Source organism: Mobula birostris, chromosome 8 (assembly GCF_030028105.1).
Source record: "Mobula birostris isolate sMobBir1 chromosome 8, sMobBir1.hap1, whole genome shotgun sequence".
Lineage (NCBI taxonomy): Eukaryota > Metazoa > Chordata > Chondrichthyes > Myliobatiformes > Myliobatidae > Mobula > Mobula birostris.
The window spans coordinates 1,481,347-1,497,751 of record NC_092377.1 but is presented as its reverse complement, the minus strand read 5'-3'; the positions used below and the strand labels follow the sequence as shown (position 1 = coordinate 1,497,751).

The 16,405-nt window shown below is 47.8% G+C and overlaps 1 protein-coding gene across 2 annotated transcripts in view; it reads left to right on the top strand.

The window, feature by feature from the left end:
- adcy3a (adenylate cyclase 3a) overlaps window positions 1–16,405 on the top strand; it is a 209,619-nt gene that overhangs the window by 100,330 nt on the left and 92,884 nt on the right. For both annotated transcript variants that reach the window (XM_072264686.1, XM_072264687.1), the window contains exons 10-13: window positions 165–326; window positions 968–1,055; window positions 2,194–2,310; window positions 4,437–4,693. In XM_072264686.1, the coding sequence (XP_072120787.1) occupies window positions 165–326; window positions 968–1,055; window positions 2,194–2,310; window positions 4,437–4,693 (624 nt within the window). The remainder of the gene's footprint in view (window positions 1–164; window positions 327–967; window positions 1,056–2,193; window positions 2,311–4,436; window positions 4,694–16,405) is intronic.

Below are 16,405 nucleotides of genomic sequence, written 5' to 3'. Positions count from 1 at the left end.
GCAGGGTGAGAGCAGGCAGTGGGTGTCGAGGGATGGGCTGGAGCATTGGGGTGAGGGGTGAGGGGTGGTGGGGGAATGTTGGACCATTGAGATATGTAGTCAGTGTGAAGTCAGTCTCACACACTGGCAGTGCTACCCCTGACCAGAGCCCATGTTGTTGACAGGACGAAAGGACGATGCACGAACCTCCTGTCGCTCAGATTCAAGGCGCCAGAGATGGAGAACCGGTTCTCTGTGGAGCGGGAGAAGCAGAGTGGGGCTGCCATCAGTTGCTCCTGTGTCGTCCTCGCCTTCTCCTTCCTCGTCCAGCTATCCATCGACCCAGGGTCAGCAATGGTCGAAGTGTCATGTCACAGGGGTCAGAATGTCGGGTCCCAGGGGTCGGAATGTCATCACAGTGGTCGCAATGTCGGGTCCCAGGGGTCGGAATGTCAGGTCACACGGGTCAGGAATCAGCATCCGTCACCAGGACAGGATGTGGAGGCGTTCTGGGACCCGTCACCGGGATCAAACGGGGGTTCAGGGACCCCTCACCAGGACAGAACGAAGGGTCAGGCAGCCTTCACTGGGACAGAATGGGGGTTTTGGGGGCAAGCAATCCATGAGGGGTTTAGGTGGGATAGTTATTCATGTCCTTGATGTGGGCCGGCTGCTGCCAGCAAAGCCTTGAGCTGTTTTGACTTCTCATTGTCCAGACTTCTTGTACACCTCAGTGTCATTTCCGTAAAAACTTCAGGAGGTTTGCGGTCACGAGTTCACGATTTACCCTGTGACAGGGAAGGTTTGTGGAGTGGAAAGGGTTAACAGCCTCCCCATCCAGCAACTGCCTGACCAGCTGAGTGGTATGACAAGGGAGTGAGGGTAAGGGAGGGGGTCCACACTGTGGCATTCACCCCACTCTGGGTGAGAGGGGACGGGTTTGGTCTGACAGAGTTGTGGGGGTTTCAATTTCTCTCTTCGTTCTCAGATTGTGGATCAACTACGTCACCTTCGTCATTGGCGAGATACTGCTCGTCATCCTCACCGTCCTCTCACTTGCTGCTGTCTTCCCCAGGGTGAGTCTCCCATCAGTCAAACCCCCAGGGGAGACTCACTCCCCGAGGGGGACACTTTCAACTGTCAAACCCCCAGGGTAGACTCAGTCCCCCAGGGGGACACTTTCACCAGTCAAACCTCCAGGGGGAGACTCACTCCCCCAGGGGGACACTTTCACCAGTCAAACCCTCAGGGAGGAACTCACTCCCCCAGGGGGACACTTTCACCAGTCAAACCCTCAGGGGGAGACTCACTCCCCCAGGGGGACACTTTCACCAGTCAAACCCCCAGGGTAGACTCACTCCCCCAGGGGGACACTTTCACCAGTCAAACCCTCAGGGGGAAACTCACTCCCCCAGGGGGACACTTTCACCAGTCAAACCCCCAGGGTAGACTCACTCCCCCAGGGGGACACTTTCACCAGTCAAACCCTCAGGGGGAAACTCACTCCCCCAGGGGGACACTTTCACCAGTCAAACCCCCAGGGTAGACTCAGTCCCCCAGGGGGACACTTCCACCAGTCAAACCCTCAGGGGGAAACTCACTCCCCCAGGGGGACACTTTCACCAGTCAAACCTCCAGGGGGAGACTCACTCCCCCAGGGGGACACTTTCACCAGTCAAACCTCCAGGGGGAGACTCACTCTCCCAGGGGGACACTTTCACCAGTCAAACCTCCAGGGGGAGTCTTCCACCAGTCAAACCCCCAGGGGAGGCTCACTCCCCCGGGGCAGACTATCAGTCCGACACTCCCCCAGGGGGAGACAAGAAGTTCAATGCACGCTTACGGTGAGTCATTCAATCGGTCAACCACCCAGGGTGAGACGATGACGATTAGTCTGACATTCACCCAGAGTGAAACCAGTAGTCCGTGACCACCCGAGGATGACACTATTAGTACGTCACACCTCCAGGGTCAGTTCTTCCAACATCACCACCCACAGGAAAAGTCCTTCACTCCCTCTCAATGTCCCTCTCTCCGTCACTCCCCCTCACCATCCCTCGCTCCCTCAATCTCCCTCACCGTCCCTCGCTCTGTCACTCCCCTTCACGGTGAGACTATCTGTCCATCCCCCACTCACTCCCTCACCCTCTCTCCCTCCCTCACCCCCTCACTTTGAGTCTCCCTTCCTCACACCTCGGACTGTCTGTGTTTCAGATCTTTCCATCAAAGCTGGTTGTGTTCTCCACGTGGATTGATCGGACCCGCTGGGCACGTAACACGTGCGCCATCACTGCTGCCCTAATCCTCACCCTGGCACACACTGTCGACATGGTGAGTGCACACACTCACACTCACTTCTTCACACACACACTCATTCATTCAGACTCGCACACATTGACTCCTGCACACTCTCATACTTATACAATGCACTCACATACGTGTACCTACACGCTCACACACACGTGTACCTACACACACAGTGTACCTACACACATGTGTACCTACACACACACACGTGTACCTACACACTCACTCATACGTGTACCTACACACACACACACACACACACACACGTGTACCTACACACACACACACACAGACACACACACATACACACACACACACACACACACACACACACATGTACCTACACGCTCTCACACACAAGTACCTTATGTTATGTAGCCCGTAACTGGGTTGCCAAACCAGCAGAAATGGACCACTTAGTTGGAGTCTGGATTACTGAAACTAAGAAAGTTTTATTAAAGAAATAAGTAACACAGTACTCTAAACGTAAGGATATAAATGCAATGGGTTAGCAATGATAAAACACACATGTACACAGAACTAGGATAATAGGAATCAATCAAGCTCTATCACAGTCTAGGGGTAAAATGATCAGTCTCAAGTGACACAGAGTCAGTTCAGTTTAGTTCAGTTCGCAGTAATTGCTGTTGTGCTGTTGAGGGGAGAGAGAGAGAGAGAGCGCGAATGCTGATATTCAAATCGGATTCAAACAGACCTTTGATATTCCTTGCAGTTAGCTTTCGGGCGAGCCCTTTTTAAAGTCTTCTGAGGTCACCGACTGTGACCCCTCCATTCCGGATACGATCGTTCTTCTGCGGTAAACCCAGCACCCAGGCAAGGGCAGACACACACACCAGGTTCCCACCGATCGTACCTTTTCACTCTATGCGTCTATGGTTGGTCCCGCGACCAGACCTCCAAAACTCCCACCAACTTGTGGGGGGGCACCGCACCTCCAGGGTCTTGTTACCTCGTGGTGTGTCGCTTGCCTTAGTGAACCTGTTCCTTTTATCCCCCTGCTGGGGAATCGCCTGTCCATCAAACTTCAAACAGTTCAGGTTCAAAGCAACCAGTCTGAGAATACTCAGAACTGTGTCTCTTTTCGTTAATCTCTCTCGTCTCTCATTTATTAGCATTTTGAATGTTTCCCCATTGTCTCTCTCTTATCTGTCTTATCGGCATCAATCTTCTGATAACTTGGTCTGTTGTCACACTACACACTCACACATATGTGTACCTACACACTCATACATTGATATACCTGCACACCTAGTCCTATGTGGTCATGATCAAGGTTGTGGCCGGGGTTGGCTTTTGGGTCAGGTTCAGTGCTGAGGTTGGGGCTGAGGTTTTAGTCATGATTAGGTGCTGAATTTTGGTCAGTTGTAAATGGGGCACAGGTGACAGTGAGTTGGGATTATGTTTCTGAATGGGTCAGGGGTCAGTGTTTGAGTTTGGGTCAGTATTACAAGGGACAGAGGTGACAGTGAGTTGGGGTTATGGTTCTGATGGGGTCAGGGATTGGGCTGGGGTTTGGTCACAATTACAGTCTGGGTTTGGGGCAGGTTGTGTATGGGGACAGAGGTGACAGTGGGTTTGGGTTCAGGTTCGGATTAGAGTCTGAATGTTCCAGGACCGGGGAGACGGTGAGTTGGGTTCTGAGTGAGCCTGGTCTTGGTGGTCTGAAACCTCTGTAGGTGGGGCGTTCAGTTATGTTTCAGCTGCATGACCTCGGTTGTGGCACAGACCAGGCCACTCATGATTTGGGATCTCCTGTTGCGTCCATTGAGGAAAGACACATTGGAGCCATCTGTAAGCCGCTGGATTCCATCCATGTTTGGGGACTGGGAAGACAAGCTGGAATGCATTCATCTGCAACTGCTCTTGCGTGAGATAGGGAACTGTTGCAGGCTTGTTCTTGCAGAAACATGGCTGCAAGACAACATCCATGCTCCATCAATCTACAGGCCAGGACACTTAGAGACTAGGGCTAAATGATTTTTCTTGTGACTTTATGATTTTCTGCAGCCGTGACAATATGTCCTATATGCGTTATGTGTGATAGTTGACCCTGTATTTTGCACCTTGGCTGTGTTCACATGTATGGCTGAATGACAATTCAACTTGAACTTGAATGTTTTCTCCCCCAGCTCACCTGCCTGCAGACTTCTGGGACTCCACCCTACAGGAATATGAGCCAGGTTCACAGTAGCTGTGTAAAGGATCCCAAGTATTACAGTAGCCTCTGTGTACTCCTCCTGATCGGGATTACCATGCTAGTCCAAGCCAGTCACATGGTGAAGTCCTCCCTGATGCTTGTGGCGGGTGGGACCTACACGCTACTCAGCCTCCTGGTCTGGAGGGACATCTTTGAAGACTACGATCGAGAACGTTTCCAACATTCCCAGTAAGTGCATTTAGAGCGGGGGGTGTCGTGTGTGTACAGAATTCATGAACTCCCTCGACTGGGGCAGCAACTTACTTACGGCCTCTGCCTCTTACACCTTAGCTGTTCAGGGGAGCAATGAAAGTTCTCTATTTCCGGCAGTGGTCAGGACTTCTTTCATTGTGCCAGTACCTTCCTCTCAGTTTTCACGACTGTCAGTCATGCAAGTCCCAGGTCCAGGCTCACGAATACATAGCACTCAGATGTAGAAGCATTCTTCATTGCTGATTCTGCAGCAATTTTGATTGACCAGTCAGGGTTGTTAGCTCTGAGCAGAACCCCCGACCCTGGAGGACTGCTGGACCACTCTCACTCTGTCCACTGTCCTTTGACCTGTGGGTGACCCTACTAAGAGCCAAAACCTAAAGACCTGACTCCAGCCAGCATAACTGCCTGGTTCATTGAGGCATGCGAGCCTCCAAATTATGACAAGATTTTGGTCCTCTTGGAGGAGGGGCAGCAAGAGGTGGGCAATTCTAGATCTGGTTCTAGAAACATAGAAAACCTACAGCACAATACAGTCCCTTCGGCCCACAACGCTGTGCCGAACATGTACCTTCTTCAGAAATTACCGAGGGTAACCCATAGCCCTCTATTTTTCTAAGCTCCATGTACCTATCCAGGAGTCTCTTAAAAGACCCTATCGTATCCACCTCCACCACCGTCGCCAGCAGCCCATTCCACGCACTCACCACTCTGTGTAAGAAACTTACCCCTGACATCTATGTACATACTTCCAAGCAACATAAAACTGTGCCCTCTCATGTTAGCCATTTCAGCCCTGGGAAAAAGCCTCTGACTATCCACACAATCAATGGCTCTCATCATCCTATACACCTCTATCAGGTCACCCCTTATCCTACGCCGCTCCAAGGAGAAAAGGCTGAGTTCACTCAACCTATTCTCATAAGGCATGCTCCCCAATCCAGGTAACATCTTTGTAAATCTCCTCTGCACCCTTTCTATGGTTTCCACATTCTTCCTATAGTGAGGCGACCAGAACTGAGCACAGTACTCCAAGTGAGGTCTGACCAGGGTCCTACATAGCTGCAACATTACCTCTCGGTTCTTAAACTCAGTCCCACAGTTGATGAAGGCCAATGCACCGTATGCCTTCTTAACCACAGAGTCAACCCGCGCAGCTGCTTTGAGTGTCTTATGGACGTGGACCTCAAGATCCCTCTGATCCTCCACACTGCCAAGAGTCTTACATAGAATATAGAACATAGAATAGTACAGCACAGTACAGGCCCTTCAGCCCACAATGTTGTGCCGACCCTCAAACCCTGCCTCCCATATAAGCCCCCACCTTAGATTCCTCCATATACCTGTCTAGTAGTCTCTCAAACTTCACTAGTGTATCTGCCTCCACCACTGACTCAGGGAGTGCATTCCACGCACCAACCACTCTCTGAATAAAAAACCTTCCACTAATATCCCCCTTGAACTTCCCACCCCTTACCTTAAAGCCATGTCCTCTTGTATTGAGCAGTGGTGCCCTGGGGAAGAGGCGCTGGCTATCCACTCTATCTATTCCTCATATTATCTTGTACACCTCTATCATGTTTCCTCTCATCCTCCTTCTCTCCAAAGAGTAAAGCCCTAGCTCCCTTAATCTCTGATCATAATGCATACTTTCAAAACCAGGCAGCATCCTGGTAAATCTCCTCTGTACCCTTTCCAATGCTTCCACGTCCTTCCTATAGTGAGGTGACCAGAACTGGACACAATACTCCAAGTGTGGCCTAACCAGAGTTTCATAGAGCTGCATCATTACATCGCGACTCTTAAACTCTATCCCTCGACTTATGAAAGCTAACACCCCATAAGCTTTCTTAACTACCCTATCCATCTGTGAGGCAACTTTGAGGGATCTGTGGACATGTACCCCGAGATCCCTCTGCTCCTCCACACTACCAAGTATCCTGCCATTTACTTTGTACTCTGCCTTGGAGTTTGTCCTTCCAAAGTGTACCACCTCACACTTCTCCGGGTTGAACTCCATCTGCCACTTCTCAGCCCACTTCTGCATCCTATCAATGTCTCTCTGCAATCTTTGACAATCCTCTACATTATCGACAACACCACCAACCTTTGTGTCATCTGCAAACTTGCCAACCCACCCTTCTACCCCCACATCCAGGTCGTTAATAAAATTCACGAAAAGTAGGGGTCCCAGAACAGATCCTTGTGGGACACCACTAGTCCCAATCCTCCAATTTGAATGTACTCCCTCCACCACAACCCTCTGCCTTCCGCAGGCAAGCCAATTCTGTATCCACCTGGCCAAACTTCCCTGGATCCCATGCCTTCTAACTTTCTGAATAAGCCTACCATGTAGAACCTTGTTAAATGCCTTACTAAAATCCATATAGATCACATCCACTGCACTACCCTCATCTATATGCCTGGTCACCTCCTCAAAGAACTCTGTCAGGCTTGTTAGACATGATCTGCCCTTCACAAAGCCATGCTGACTGTCCCTGATCAGACCATGATTCTCTAAATGCCTATAGATCCTAACTCTAAGAATCTTTTCCAACAGCATTCCCACCACAGATGTAAGGCTCACTGGTCTATAATTACCCGGACTATCCCTACTACCTTTTTTGAACAAGGGAACAACATTCATCTCCCTCCAATCCTCCGGTACCATTCCCGTGGACAACGAGGACATAAAGATCCTAGCCAGAGGCTCAGCAATCTCTTCTCTCGACTCGTGGAGCAGCCTGGGGAATATTCCGTCAGGCCCTGGGGACTTATCTGTCCTAATGTATTTTAACAACTCCAACACCTCCTCTCCCTTAATATCAGAATGCTCCAGAACTTCAACCTCACTCATATTGTCCTCACCATCATCAAGTTCCCTTTCATTGGTGAATACCGAAGAGAAGTATTCATTGAGGACCTCGCTCACTTCCACAGCCTCCAGGCACATCTTCCCACCTTTATCTCTAATCAGTCCTACCCTCACTCCTGTCATCCTTTTTTTCTTCACATAATTGAAGAATGCCTTGGGGTTTTCCTTTACCCTACTTGCCAAGGCCTTCTCATGCCCCCTTCTTGCTCTTCTCAGCCCCTTCTTAAGCTCCTTTCTTGCTTCCCTATATTCCTCAATAGACCCATCTGATCCTTGCTTCCTAAACCTTATGTATGCTGCCTTCTTCCTCCTGACTAGATTTTCCACGTCACTTGTCACCCATGGTTCCTTCACCCTACCATTCTTTATCTTCCTCACCGGGACAAATTTATCCCTTACATCCCGCAAGAGATCTCTTAACATCGACCACATGTCCATAGTAGATTTCCCTGCAAAAACATCATCTCAATTCACACCCGCAAGCTCTAGCCTTATAGCTTCATAATTTGCCTTTCCCCAACTAAAAATTTTCCATTAATACTATATTCTGCCATCATATTTGACCTGCCAAAATGAACCACCTCACACTTATCTGGGTTGAACTCAATCTGCCACTTCTCAGCCCAATTTTGCATCCTATCGATGTTCTGCTGTAACCTCTCACAGCCCTCCACACTATCCATAACACCTTCAACCTTTGTGTCATGAGCAAATTTACTAACCCATTCCTCCACTTCCTCACCCAGAACAAATCCCTGGTACACCACTGGTCACTGATCTCCATGCAGAATATGACCCGTCTACAACCACTCTTTGCCTTCTGTGGGCAAGCCAGTTCTGGATCCACAAAGCAAGGTCCCCTTGGATCCCATGCCTCCTTACTTTCTCAATAAGCTTTGCATGGGGTACCTTATTAAATGCCTTGCTGAAATCCATATACACTACATCTACTGCTCTACTTTCATCAATGTGTTTAGTCACATCCTCAAAAAATTCAATCGGGCTCGTAAGGCACGACCTGCCTTTGACAAAGCCATGCTGACTATTCCTAATCATATTATACCTCTCCGAATGTTCATAAATCCTGCCTCTCAGGATCTCTTCCATCAACTTACCAACCACTGAAGTAAGCCTCACTGGCCTATAATTTCCTGGGCTATCTCTACTCCCTTTCTTGAATAAGGGAACAACATCTGCAACCCTCCAATCCTCCGGAACCTCTCCCGTCCCCACTGATGATGGGATATCTCTCTTAATAACAAGGTGTTAGTGCTGCACAACTCACTCTCTCTCTTTTAAAAGCACAGTTCATAGGGGTAATTCAGGATCCCGTCACAAAGGTTACAACAGGATTTAGAATCTGAGGAAAACTTTCTAAGGTTGCAACAGGATCTAGGGTCTGATGAAGGTTATCTATGGCAAAAACATCTAGAATCTGAGAAAGGTAATCCAAGGTTACAACAGGGTTTAGAATCTGAAGATGGTTGTCTCAAGTTACAACAGGATCTGGAGTGTAAGGAAAGTTGTCTAATGTTCCAACAGGTTATAGAGTATGAGGTTACAACAGGATCTAGAATTTGAGGAAGATCGTTTAAGGTCATAACAGGATCTAGTGTTTGAGGAAGGTTGTCTCAGGTTACAACAGGATGTAGAATCTGAGGAAGGTTATCTAAGGTCACAACAAGATCTAGAAACTGAGGAAGGTTATCTAAGGTCACAACAAGATCTAGAAACTGAGGAAGGTTATCTAAGGTCACAACAAGATCTAGAAACTGAGGAAGGTTATCTAAGTTTACAAAAGGATCTAGAGTTTGTGGAAGGTTGCCCAAGATTACAACACAATCTAGAGCCTGAGAATGGTTGTCTAAGGTTACAACGGGATCTATGGTCTAAGGAAGGTGGTCTACGTGGACAACAGGATCTGGAATCTGAGGAATTTTGTATAAGTGTACAACAGGATCTGGTATCTGAGGAAGGTTGTCTAAGGTCACAACAAGATTTAGAACCTGAGGAATGTTGTCTAAGGTTACAACAGCATTTAGAATCGGAGGAAGGTTATCTAAGGTTACAAAAGGTTCTCGAGTGAGGTTACAGCGGGATCTAGAATCGGAGGAACGTTGTCTAAGGTAACAACAGAATCTAGAATCTGAGGAATTTTGTATAAGTGTACAACAGGATCTGGTATCTGAGGAAGATTGCCTAAGGTCACAACAAGATTTAGAACCTGAGGAATGTTGTCTAAGGTTACAACAGCATTTAGAATTGGAGGAAGGTTATCTAAGGTTACAAAAGGTTCTCGAGTGAGGTTACAGCGGGATCTAGAATCGGAGGAACGTTGTCTAAGGTTACAACAGGATCTAGAGTCTGAGGAAGATTGTCTAAGGTCACAGCAGGCTCTAGGGTTTGAGGAAGGATGTCTAAGAAGGTTACAACAAGATGTAGAATCTGAGTAAGATTTCTAAGGCTACAACAGGATCTAGAATCTGCGGGAACTTTCCTAAGGTAACAACAGGATCTATGGTCTGATGAAAGTTATCTATAGTAAAAACATCTAGAATCTGAGAAAGGTTATCCAAGGCTACAACAGAGTTTAGAATCCGAGGATGGTTGTCTCAGGTTACAACAGGATCTGGAGTCTGAGGAAGTGTGTCTAAGCTTACAACAGGATTTAGAAAATGAGGAAGGTTGTCTAATGTTGCAACAGGAACTAGAGTCTAAGGAAGTTTCTCTAAGGTTACACAGGATCAAGTGTCTCAAGAATTTCCCTGAAATTGCAGCACAATCTACAATCTGAGGATGGTTGTCTAAGTTTACAACAGGATCTAGGGTCTGGTGAAGGTTACCTAAGGGAACAACAACATCTAGAATCTGAGGACAGTTTAAGTTTACAACAGGATTTAGAATCTGAGGAAAGGTGTCTAATGTTACAATAGGATCTGGAATGTGAGGAAGGTTGTCTAAGTTTACAAAAGGGTCTAGAGTCTGTGTAAGGTTGCCCAAGATTACAACACAATCTAGATCCTAAGGATGATTGTCAAAGATTACAACACAATCTAGACTCTGAGGAAGGTTGTATAAGGCCACGACAGGATCTCAATGAACTGGGGCCACGGGCCAAGGAATGGCAGATGGAATTTAAACATAGAACATAGAATAGTACAGCACAGTACAGGCCCTTCGGCCCACAATGTTGTGCCGACTCTCAAACCCTGTCTCCCATATAAGCCCCCACCTTAAATTCCTCCATATACCTGTCTAGTAGTCTCTTAAACTTCACTAGTGTATCTGCCTCCACCACTGACTCAGGCAGTGCATTCCACGTACCAAACACTGTCTTGAGTAAAAAACCTTCCTCTAATATCCCCCTTGAACTTCCCACCCATTACTTTAAAGCCATGTCCTCTTGTATTGAGCAGTGGTGCCCTGGGGAAGAGGCGCTGGCTATCCACTCTATCTATCCCTCTTATTATCTTGTACACCTCTATCATGTTTCCTCTCATCCTCCTTCTCTCCAAAGAGTAAAGCCCTAGCTCCCTTAATCTCTGATCATAATGCATACTCTCTAAACCAGGCAGCATCCTGGTAAATCTTCTCTGTACCCTTTCCAATGCTTCCACATCCTTCCTATAGTGAGGCGACCAGAACTGGACACAGTTCTCCAAATGTGGCCTAACCAGAGTTTTATAGAGCTGCATCATTACATCGTGACTCTTAAACTCTATCCCTCGACTTATGGAAGCTAACACCCCATAAGCTTTCTTAACTACCCTATCCAGCTGTGAGGCAACTTTCAGGGATCTGTGGACGTGTACCCCGAGATCCCTCTGCTCCTCCACACTACCAAGTATCCTGCCATTTACTTTGTACTCTGCCTTGGAGTTTGTCCTTCCAAAGTGCACCACCTCACACTTCTCCGGGTTGAACTCCATCTGCCACTTCTCAGCCCACTTCTGCAGCTTATCAATGTCTCTCTGCAATCTTTGATAATCCTCTACACTATCTACAATGCCACCAACCTTTGTGTCGTCTGCAAACTTGCCAACCCACCCTTCTACCCCCACATCCAGGTCGTTAATAAAATTCACGAAAAGTAGGGGTCCCAGAACAGATCCTTGTGGGACACCACTAGTCACAATCCAATAATCTGAATGTACTCCCTCCACCACGACCCTCTGCCTTCTGCAGGCAAGCCAATTCTGAATCCACCTGGCCAAACTTCCCTGGATCCCATGCCTTCTGACTTTCTGAATAAGCCTACCATGTGGAGCCTTGTCAAATGCCTTACTAAAATCCATATAGATCACATTCACTGCACTACCCTCATCTATATGCCTGGTCACCTCCTCAAGGAACTCTATCAAGCTTTTAAGACACGATCTGCCCTTCACAAAGCCATGCTGACTGTCCCTGATCAGACCATGATTCTCTAAATGCCCATAGATCCTATCTCTAAGAATCTTTTCCAACAGCTTTCCCACCACAGACGTAAGGCTCACTGGTCTATAATTACCCGGACTATCCCTACTACCTTTTTTGAACCAGGGGACAACATTCACCTCCCTCCAATCCTCCGGTACCATTCCCGTGGACAACGAGGACATAAAGATCCTAGCCAGAGGCTCAGCAATCTCTTTCCTCGCCTCGTGGAGCAGCCTGGGGAATATTCCGTCAGGCCCCGGGGACTTATCTGTCCTAATGTATTTTAACAACTCCAACACCTCCTCTCCCTTAATATCAACATGCTCCAGAACATCAACCTCACTCATATTGTCGTCACCATCATCAAGTTCCCTCTCATTGGTGAATACCAAAAAGAAGTATTCATTAAAGACCTTGCTCACTTCCACAGCCTCCAGGCACATCTTCCCACCTTTATCTCTAATCGGTCCTACCTTCACTCCTGTCATCCTTTTTTCTTCACATAATTGAAGAATGCCTTGGGGTTTTCCTTTACCCTACTCGCCAAGGCCTTCTCATGCCCCCTTCTTGCTCTTCTCAGCCCCTTAAGCTCCTTTCTTGCTATCCTATATTCCTCAATAGACCCATCTGATCCTTGCTTCCTAAACCTCATGTATGCTGCCTTCTTCCACCTGACTAGATTTTCCACCTCACTTGTCACCCATGGTTCCTTCACCCTACCATTCTTTATCTTCCTCACAGGGAGAAATTTAACCCCAACATCCTGCAAGAGATCCCTTAACATCGACCACATGTCCACAGTACATTTCCCTGAAAAAACATCATCCCAATTCACACCCGCAATTTCTAGCCTTATAGCCTCATAATTTGCCCTTCCCCAATTAAAAACTTCCCTGTCCTCTCTGATTCTATCCTTTTCCATGACAGTGTTAAAGGCCAGGGAGCAGTGGTCACTGTCCCCCAGATGCTCACCCACTGAGAGATCTGTGACCTGACCCGGTTCATTACCTAATATTAGATCTAGTGTGGCATTCCCCCAGTCAGCCTGCCCACATACTGTGACAGGAATGCATCCTGGACACACTTAACAAACTCTGCCCTGTCAAACCAGGTGCCAATTAATATAAGGGAAGTTAAAGTCACCCATGATAGCAACCCTGTAATTTTTGCACCTTTCCAAAATCTGCCTCCCAATCTGCTCCTCTGTATCTCTGCTGCTACCAAGGGGCCTATAGAATACCCCCAGTAGAGTAACTGCTCCCTTCCTGTTCCTGACTTCCACCCATACTGACTCAAAAGAGGATCCTGCTACATTACCCACCCTTTCTGTAGCTGTAATAGTATCCCTGACCAGTAATGCCACCCCTCCTCCCCTTTTTCCACCCTCTCTATCCCTTTTAAAGCACTGAAATCCAGGAATATTGAGAATCCATTCCTGCCCTGGTGCCAGCCAAGTCTCTGTAATGGCCACTACATCATAATTCCATGTATGTATCCAAGCTCTCAGTTCATCACCTTTGTTCCTGATGCTTCTTGCATTGAAATACACACATTTTAGCCCTTCTACCTTACTACCTTTACACCCTTTATTCTGTTTCTCTTTCCTCAAAGCCTCTCTATATGTTAGATCTGGCTTTACTCCATGCACTATACTTGCAGTTCTCGCATGACCTTGATCCCCCTCCACCTCACTATCTGCTCTAACACTCTGGTTCCCCTCACCCTGCAAATCTAGTTTAAAACCCCCGGAGCAGCACTAGCAAACCTTCCCATAAGGATGTTAGTCCCCCTCCAGTTCAGGTGCAACCCGTCCCGTCGGAACAGGTCCCACCTTCCCTGGAACAAGACCCAATTGTCCAGAAACATGAAGCCCTCCCTCCTGCACCAACTTCCTAGCCACGTATTTAGCTGCATTATCTTCCTATTTCTAGCCTCTCTAGCACGTGGCACTGGTAGTAATCCTGAGATTGCAACCCTGGGGGTCCTGTCCTTCAACTCTGCACCTAACTCCCTAAACTCCCTTTGCAGGACCTCCTCCTCCTTCCTACCCACGTCATTGGTCCCTACATGGACCACAACATCTGGCTGCTCACCCTCCCTCCTGAGAATACTGAGAACTCGATCCAAGATATCGCGGACCCTGGCACCAGGGAGGCAACAGACCATCTGGGATTCTCGATGTCTCCCACAGAACCTTTTATCTGTCCCCCTAACTATCGAATCCCCTATCACTACTGCTCTCCTCTTTTCCCTCCTTCCCTTCTGAGTTGAGGGTCCAGTCTTGGTGCCAGAGACGCAACCACTACAACTTGTCCCTGGTAGGTCATCCCCATCAACAGTACCCAAAACGGTGTACTTATTGGTGATGGGAACAGCCACAGAGGTGCTCTGCTCATTCTGTCTATTCCCCTTCCCTCTCCTGCCAGTCACCCAGCTACTTGCCTCCTGACTTTTAGGGGTGACTGTCTCTCTGAAACTCCTGTCAATTTCTGCCTCTGCCTCATGAATGATCCGAAGTTCATCCAGCGTCAGCTCCAGTTCCCTAACTTGGTTTGTCATACTCCCATACTCCTCTTCCCCTTTTCGTTCCTGAGAACAGGCAGAGCCTACGATAGCTGGGGCTTTGAACCTGGGCATTTTCCCATTTATTTGCCAGAGAAGTAAGGGCAGATACTAACTCAGAATCCTCTCTCTTCTCTGGATGATGGGGACTCATTAGACATTCCAAATCAGACCACTCCTTCCCCTCGCTAAGCAGAAAAGAGAGAACCCTGTCTTTGAAGTCTCCCCCTCCAGCTACAGGAAATGTGACTTGCGATTCGGCCCGCTCCGCTACACTCTATGCCTCCCAAAAGGTATGGACAGTCTATAGTCCCCCTCTCCTGGGGCCCCAATAGTACCAGGCAGTCCCACTGCTGTTACGTCAGCGCTAGTCTGAACTAAAACCAAGTCTGTGCCCACCATTTTATCAAATCTCCGCCCCACAATTGTAACTTTCCCTACAGCTTTAACAGTACTTAAAAGTCCAATTAACAACTCATCAGGAGTACAAATATCTACCCCACCCAACGCACACATTCATTACCGATAACCCCTTGGATTCACACCACCGCTCAACTCCTGCAGCATCCATATCCACGTATTGTAATCACTTAACCAGGCAATAGTTTAGCACAGACTTAAACACACAACCCACCAGATCAATGCTCAGGGCAATCACACAGCATCCAATGGAAGCAATCCCGGACGAGCCCCCACAATTGTAACCCTCAGGTTCTGTCCGCTGCGTAAGCCTAGGGGAGACGATCACTGGTCCTGCCAAACGAGTGAGATTGAGATACGAGTCCACCACAAAACCACACTCCCCCCTGTTTGTGTGGATGTTACCCTGTTACAAACCAGTACCACGAAATAACGGACAGTACACCACATACAATTAAATGAGTTAGCTTTATAATTCTTAATTTGACTACAGGTTAGTGAAGGAAAAGCGAAAAAAGAAAAGGTCCCATTTTAATGAAACAGTCCACTGTGCACAAGTTGGAACTCACAGTTTCCCTTCCTATGATCCTCCACTGATTTCCCCGGGCTTCAACGACTCCCGGCCCCACACCAAGTCCACTCCTTTCTGGTGTCTATGGCCTCTCCTTTCAGGCATCTTTTCTCTTCATCTTCCACCAAACAAAAGACCCAGATTACCTCTTTGTCAGGCACACAGCCAGAAAAAACACTCCCCTGACTGGACAGCTCACATTGCAAAGCCCATTATCTCTAACCATAACCCAGACACTGCTTCTACATTCGCAGTGAAACCTTTCCCAGAGTGTTACACCAGCTAAAAAGCAAATCAAAAACACCCGAACACTAATCCCTCCTCCCTACACCATTCCATATTCTTCCGTCTTCCTCACATCAATATGCCCGTCTAAACATCTCTTAGAAGCCTCTAATGTAGCTGCCTGTACCAGGCAACGCATTCCAGGCATCCACCACTCAGAAAAAAAGCTTACCCCTCACATCCCACTTGAACCTATCCCCTCTCACCTTCACTGCATGCCAATTATTATTAGACATTTCAACCTGGGAAACAGATACTCTCTGTCCACTCTATGTGTGCCTCTCATAACCTTGTAAACCTCTATCAGATGTCCCCTCAGCCTCCATCGCTCCAGAGAAAACGACCCAAGTTTATCCAGCTTCTCGTGATAGCACATGCCCTCTAAACCAGGCAGCATCCTGGTAAACCTCTTCTGCACCCTCTCCAAAGCCTGTAGGCAAACAGATCTCAGTTGTATAATTTATATATTCATTGATAATAAATGTACTTTGAATACTTTTGAATGCACCCTTCCTAAATTGGGATGATCAGGACTGTATGCAATACTCCAGATGTG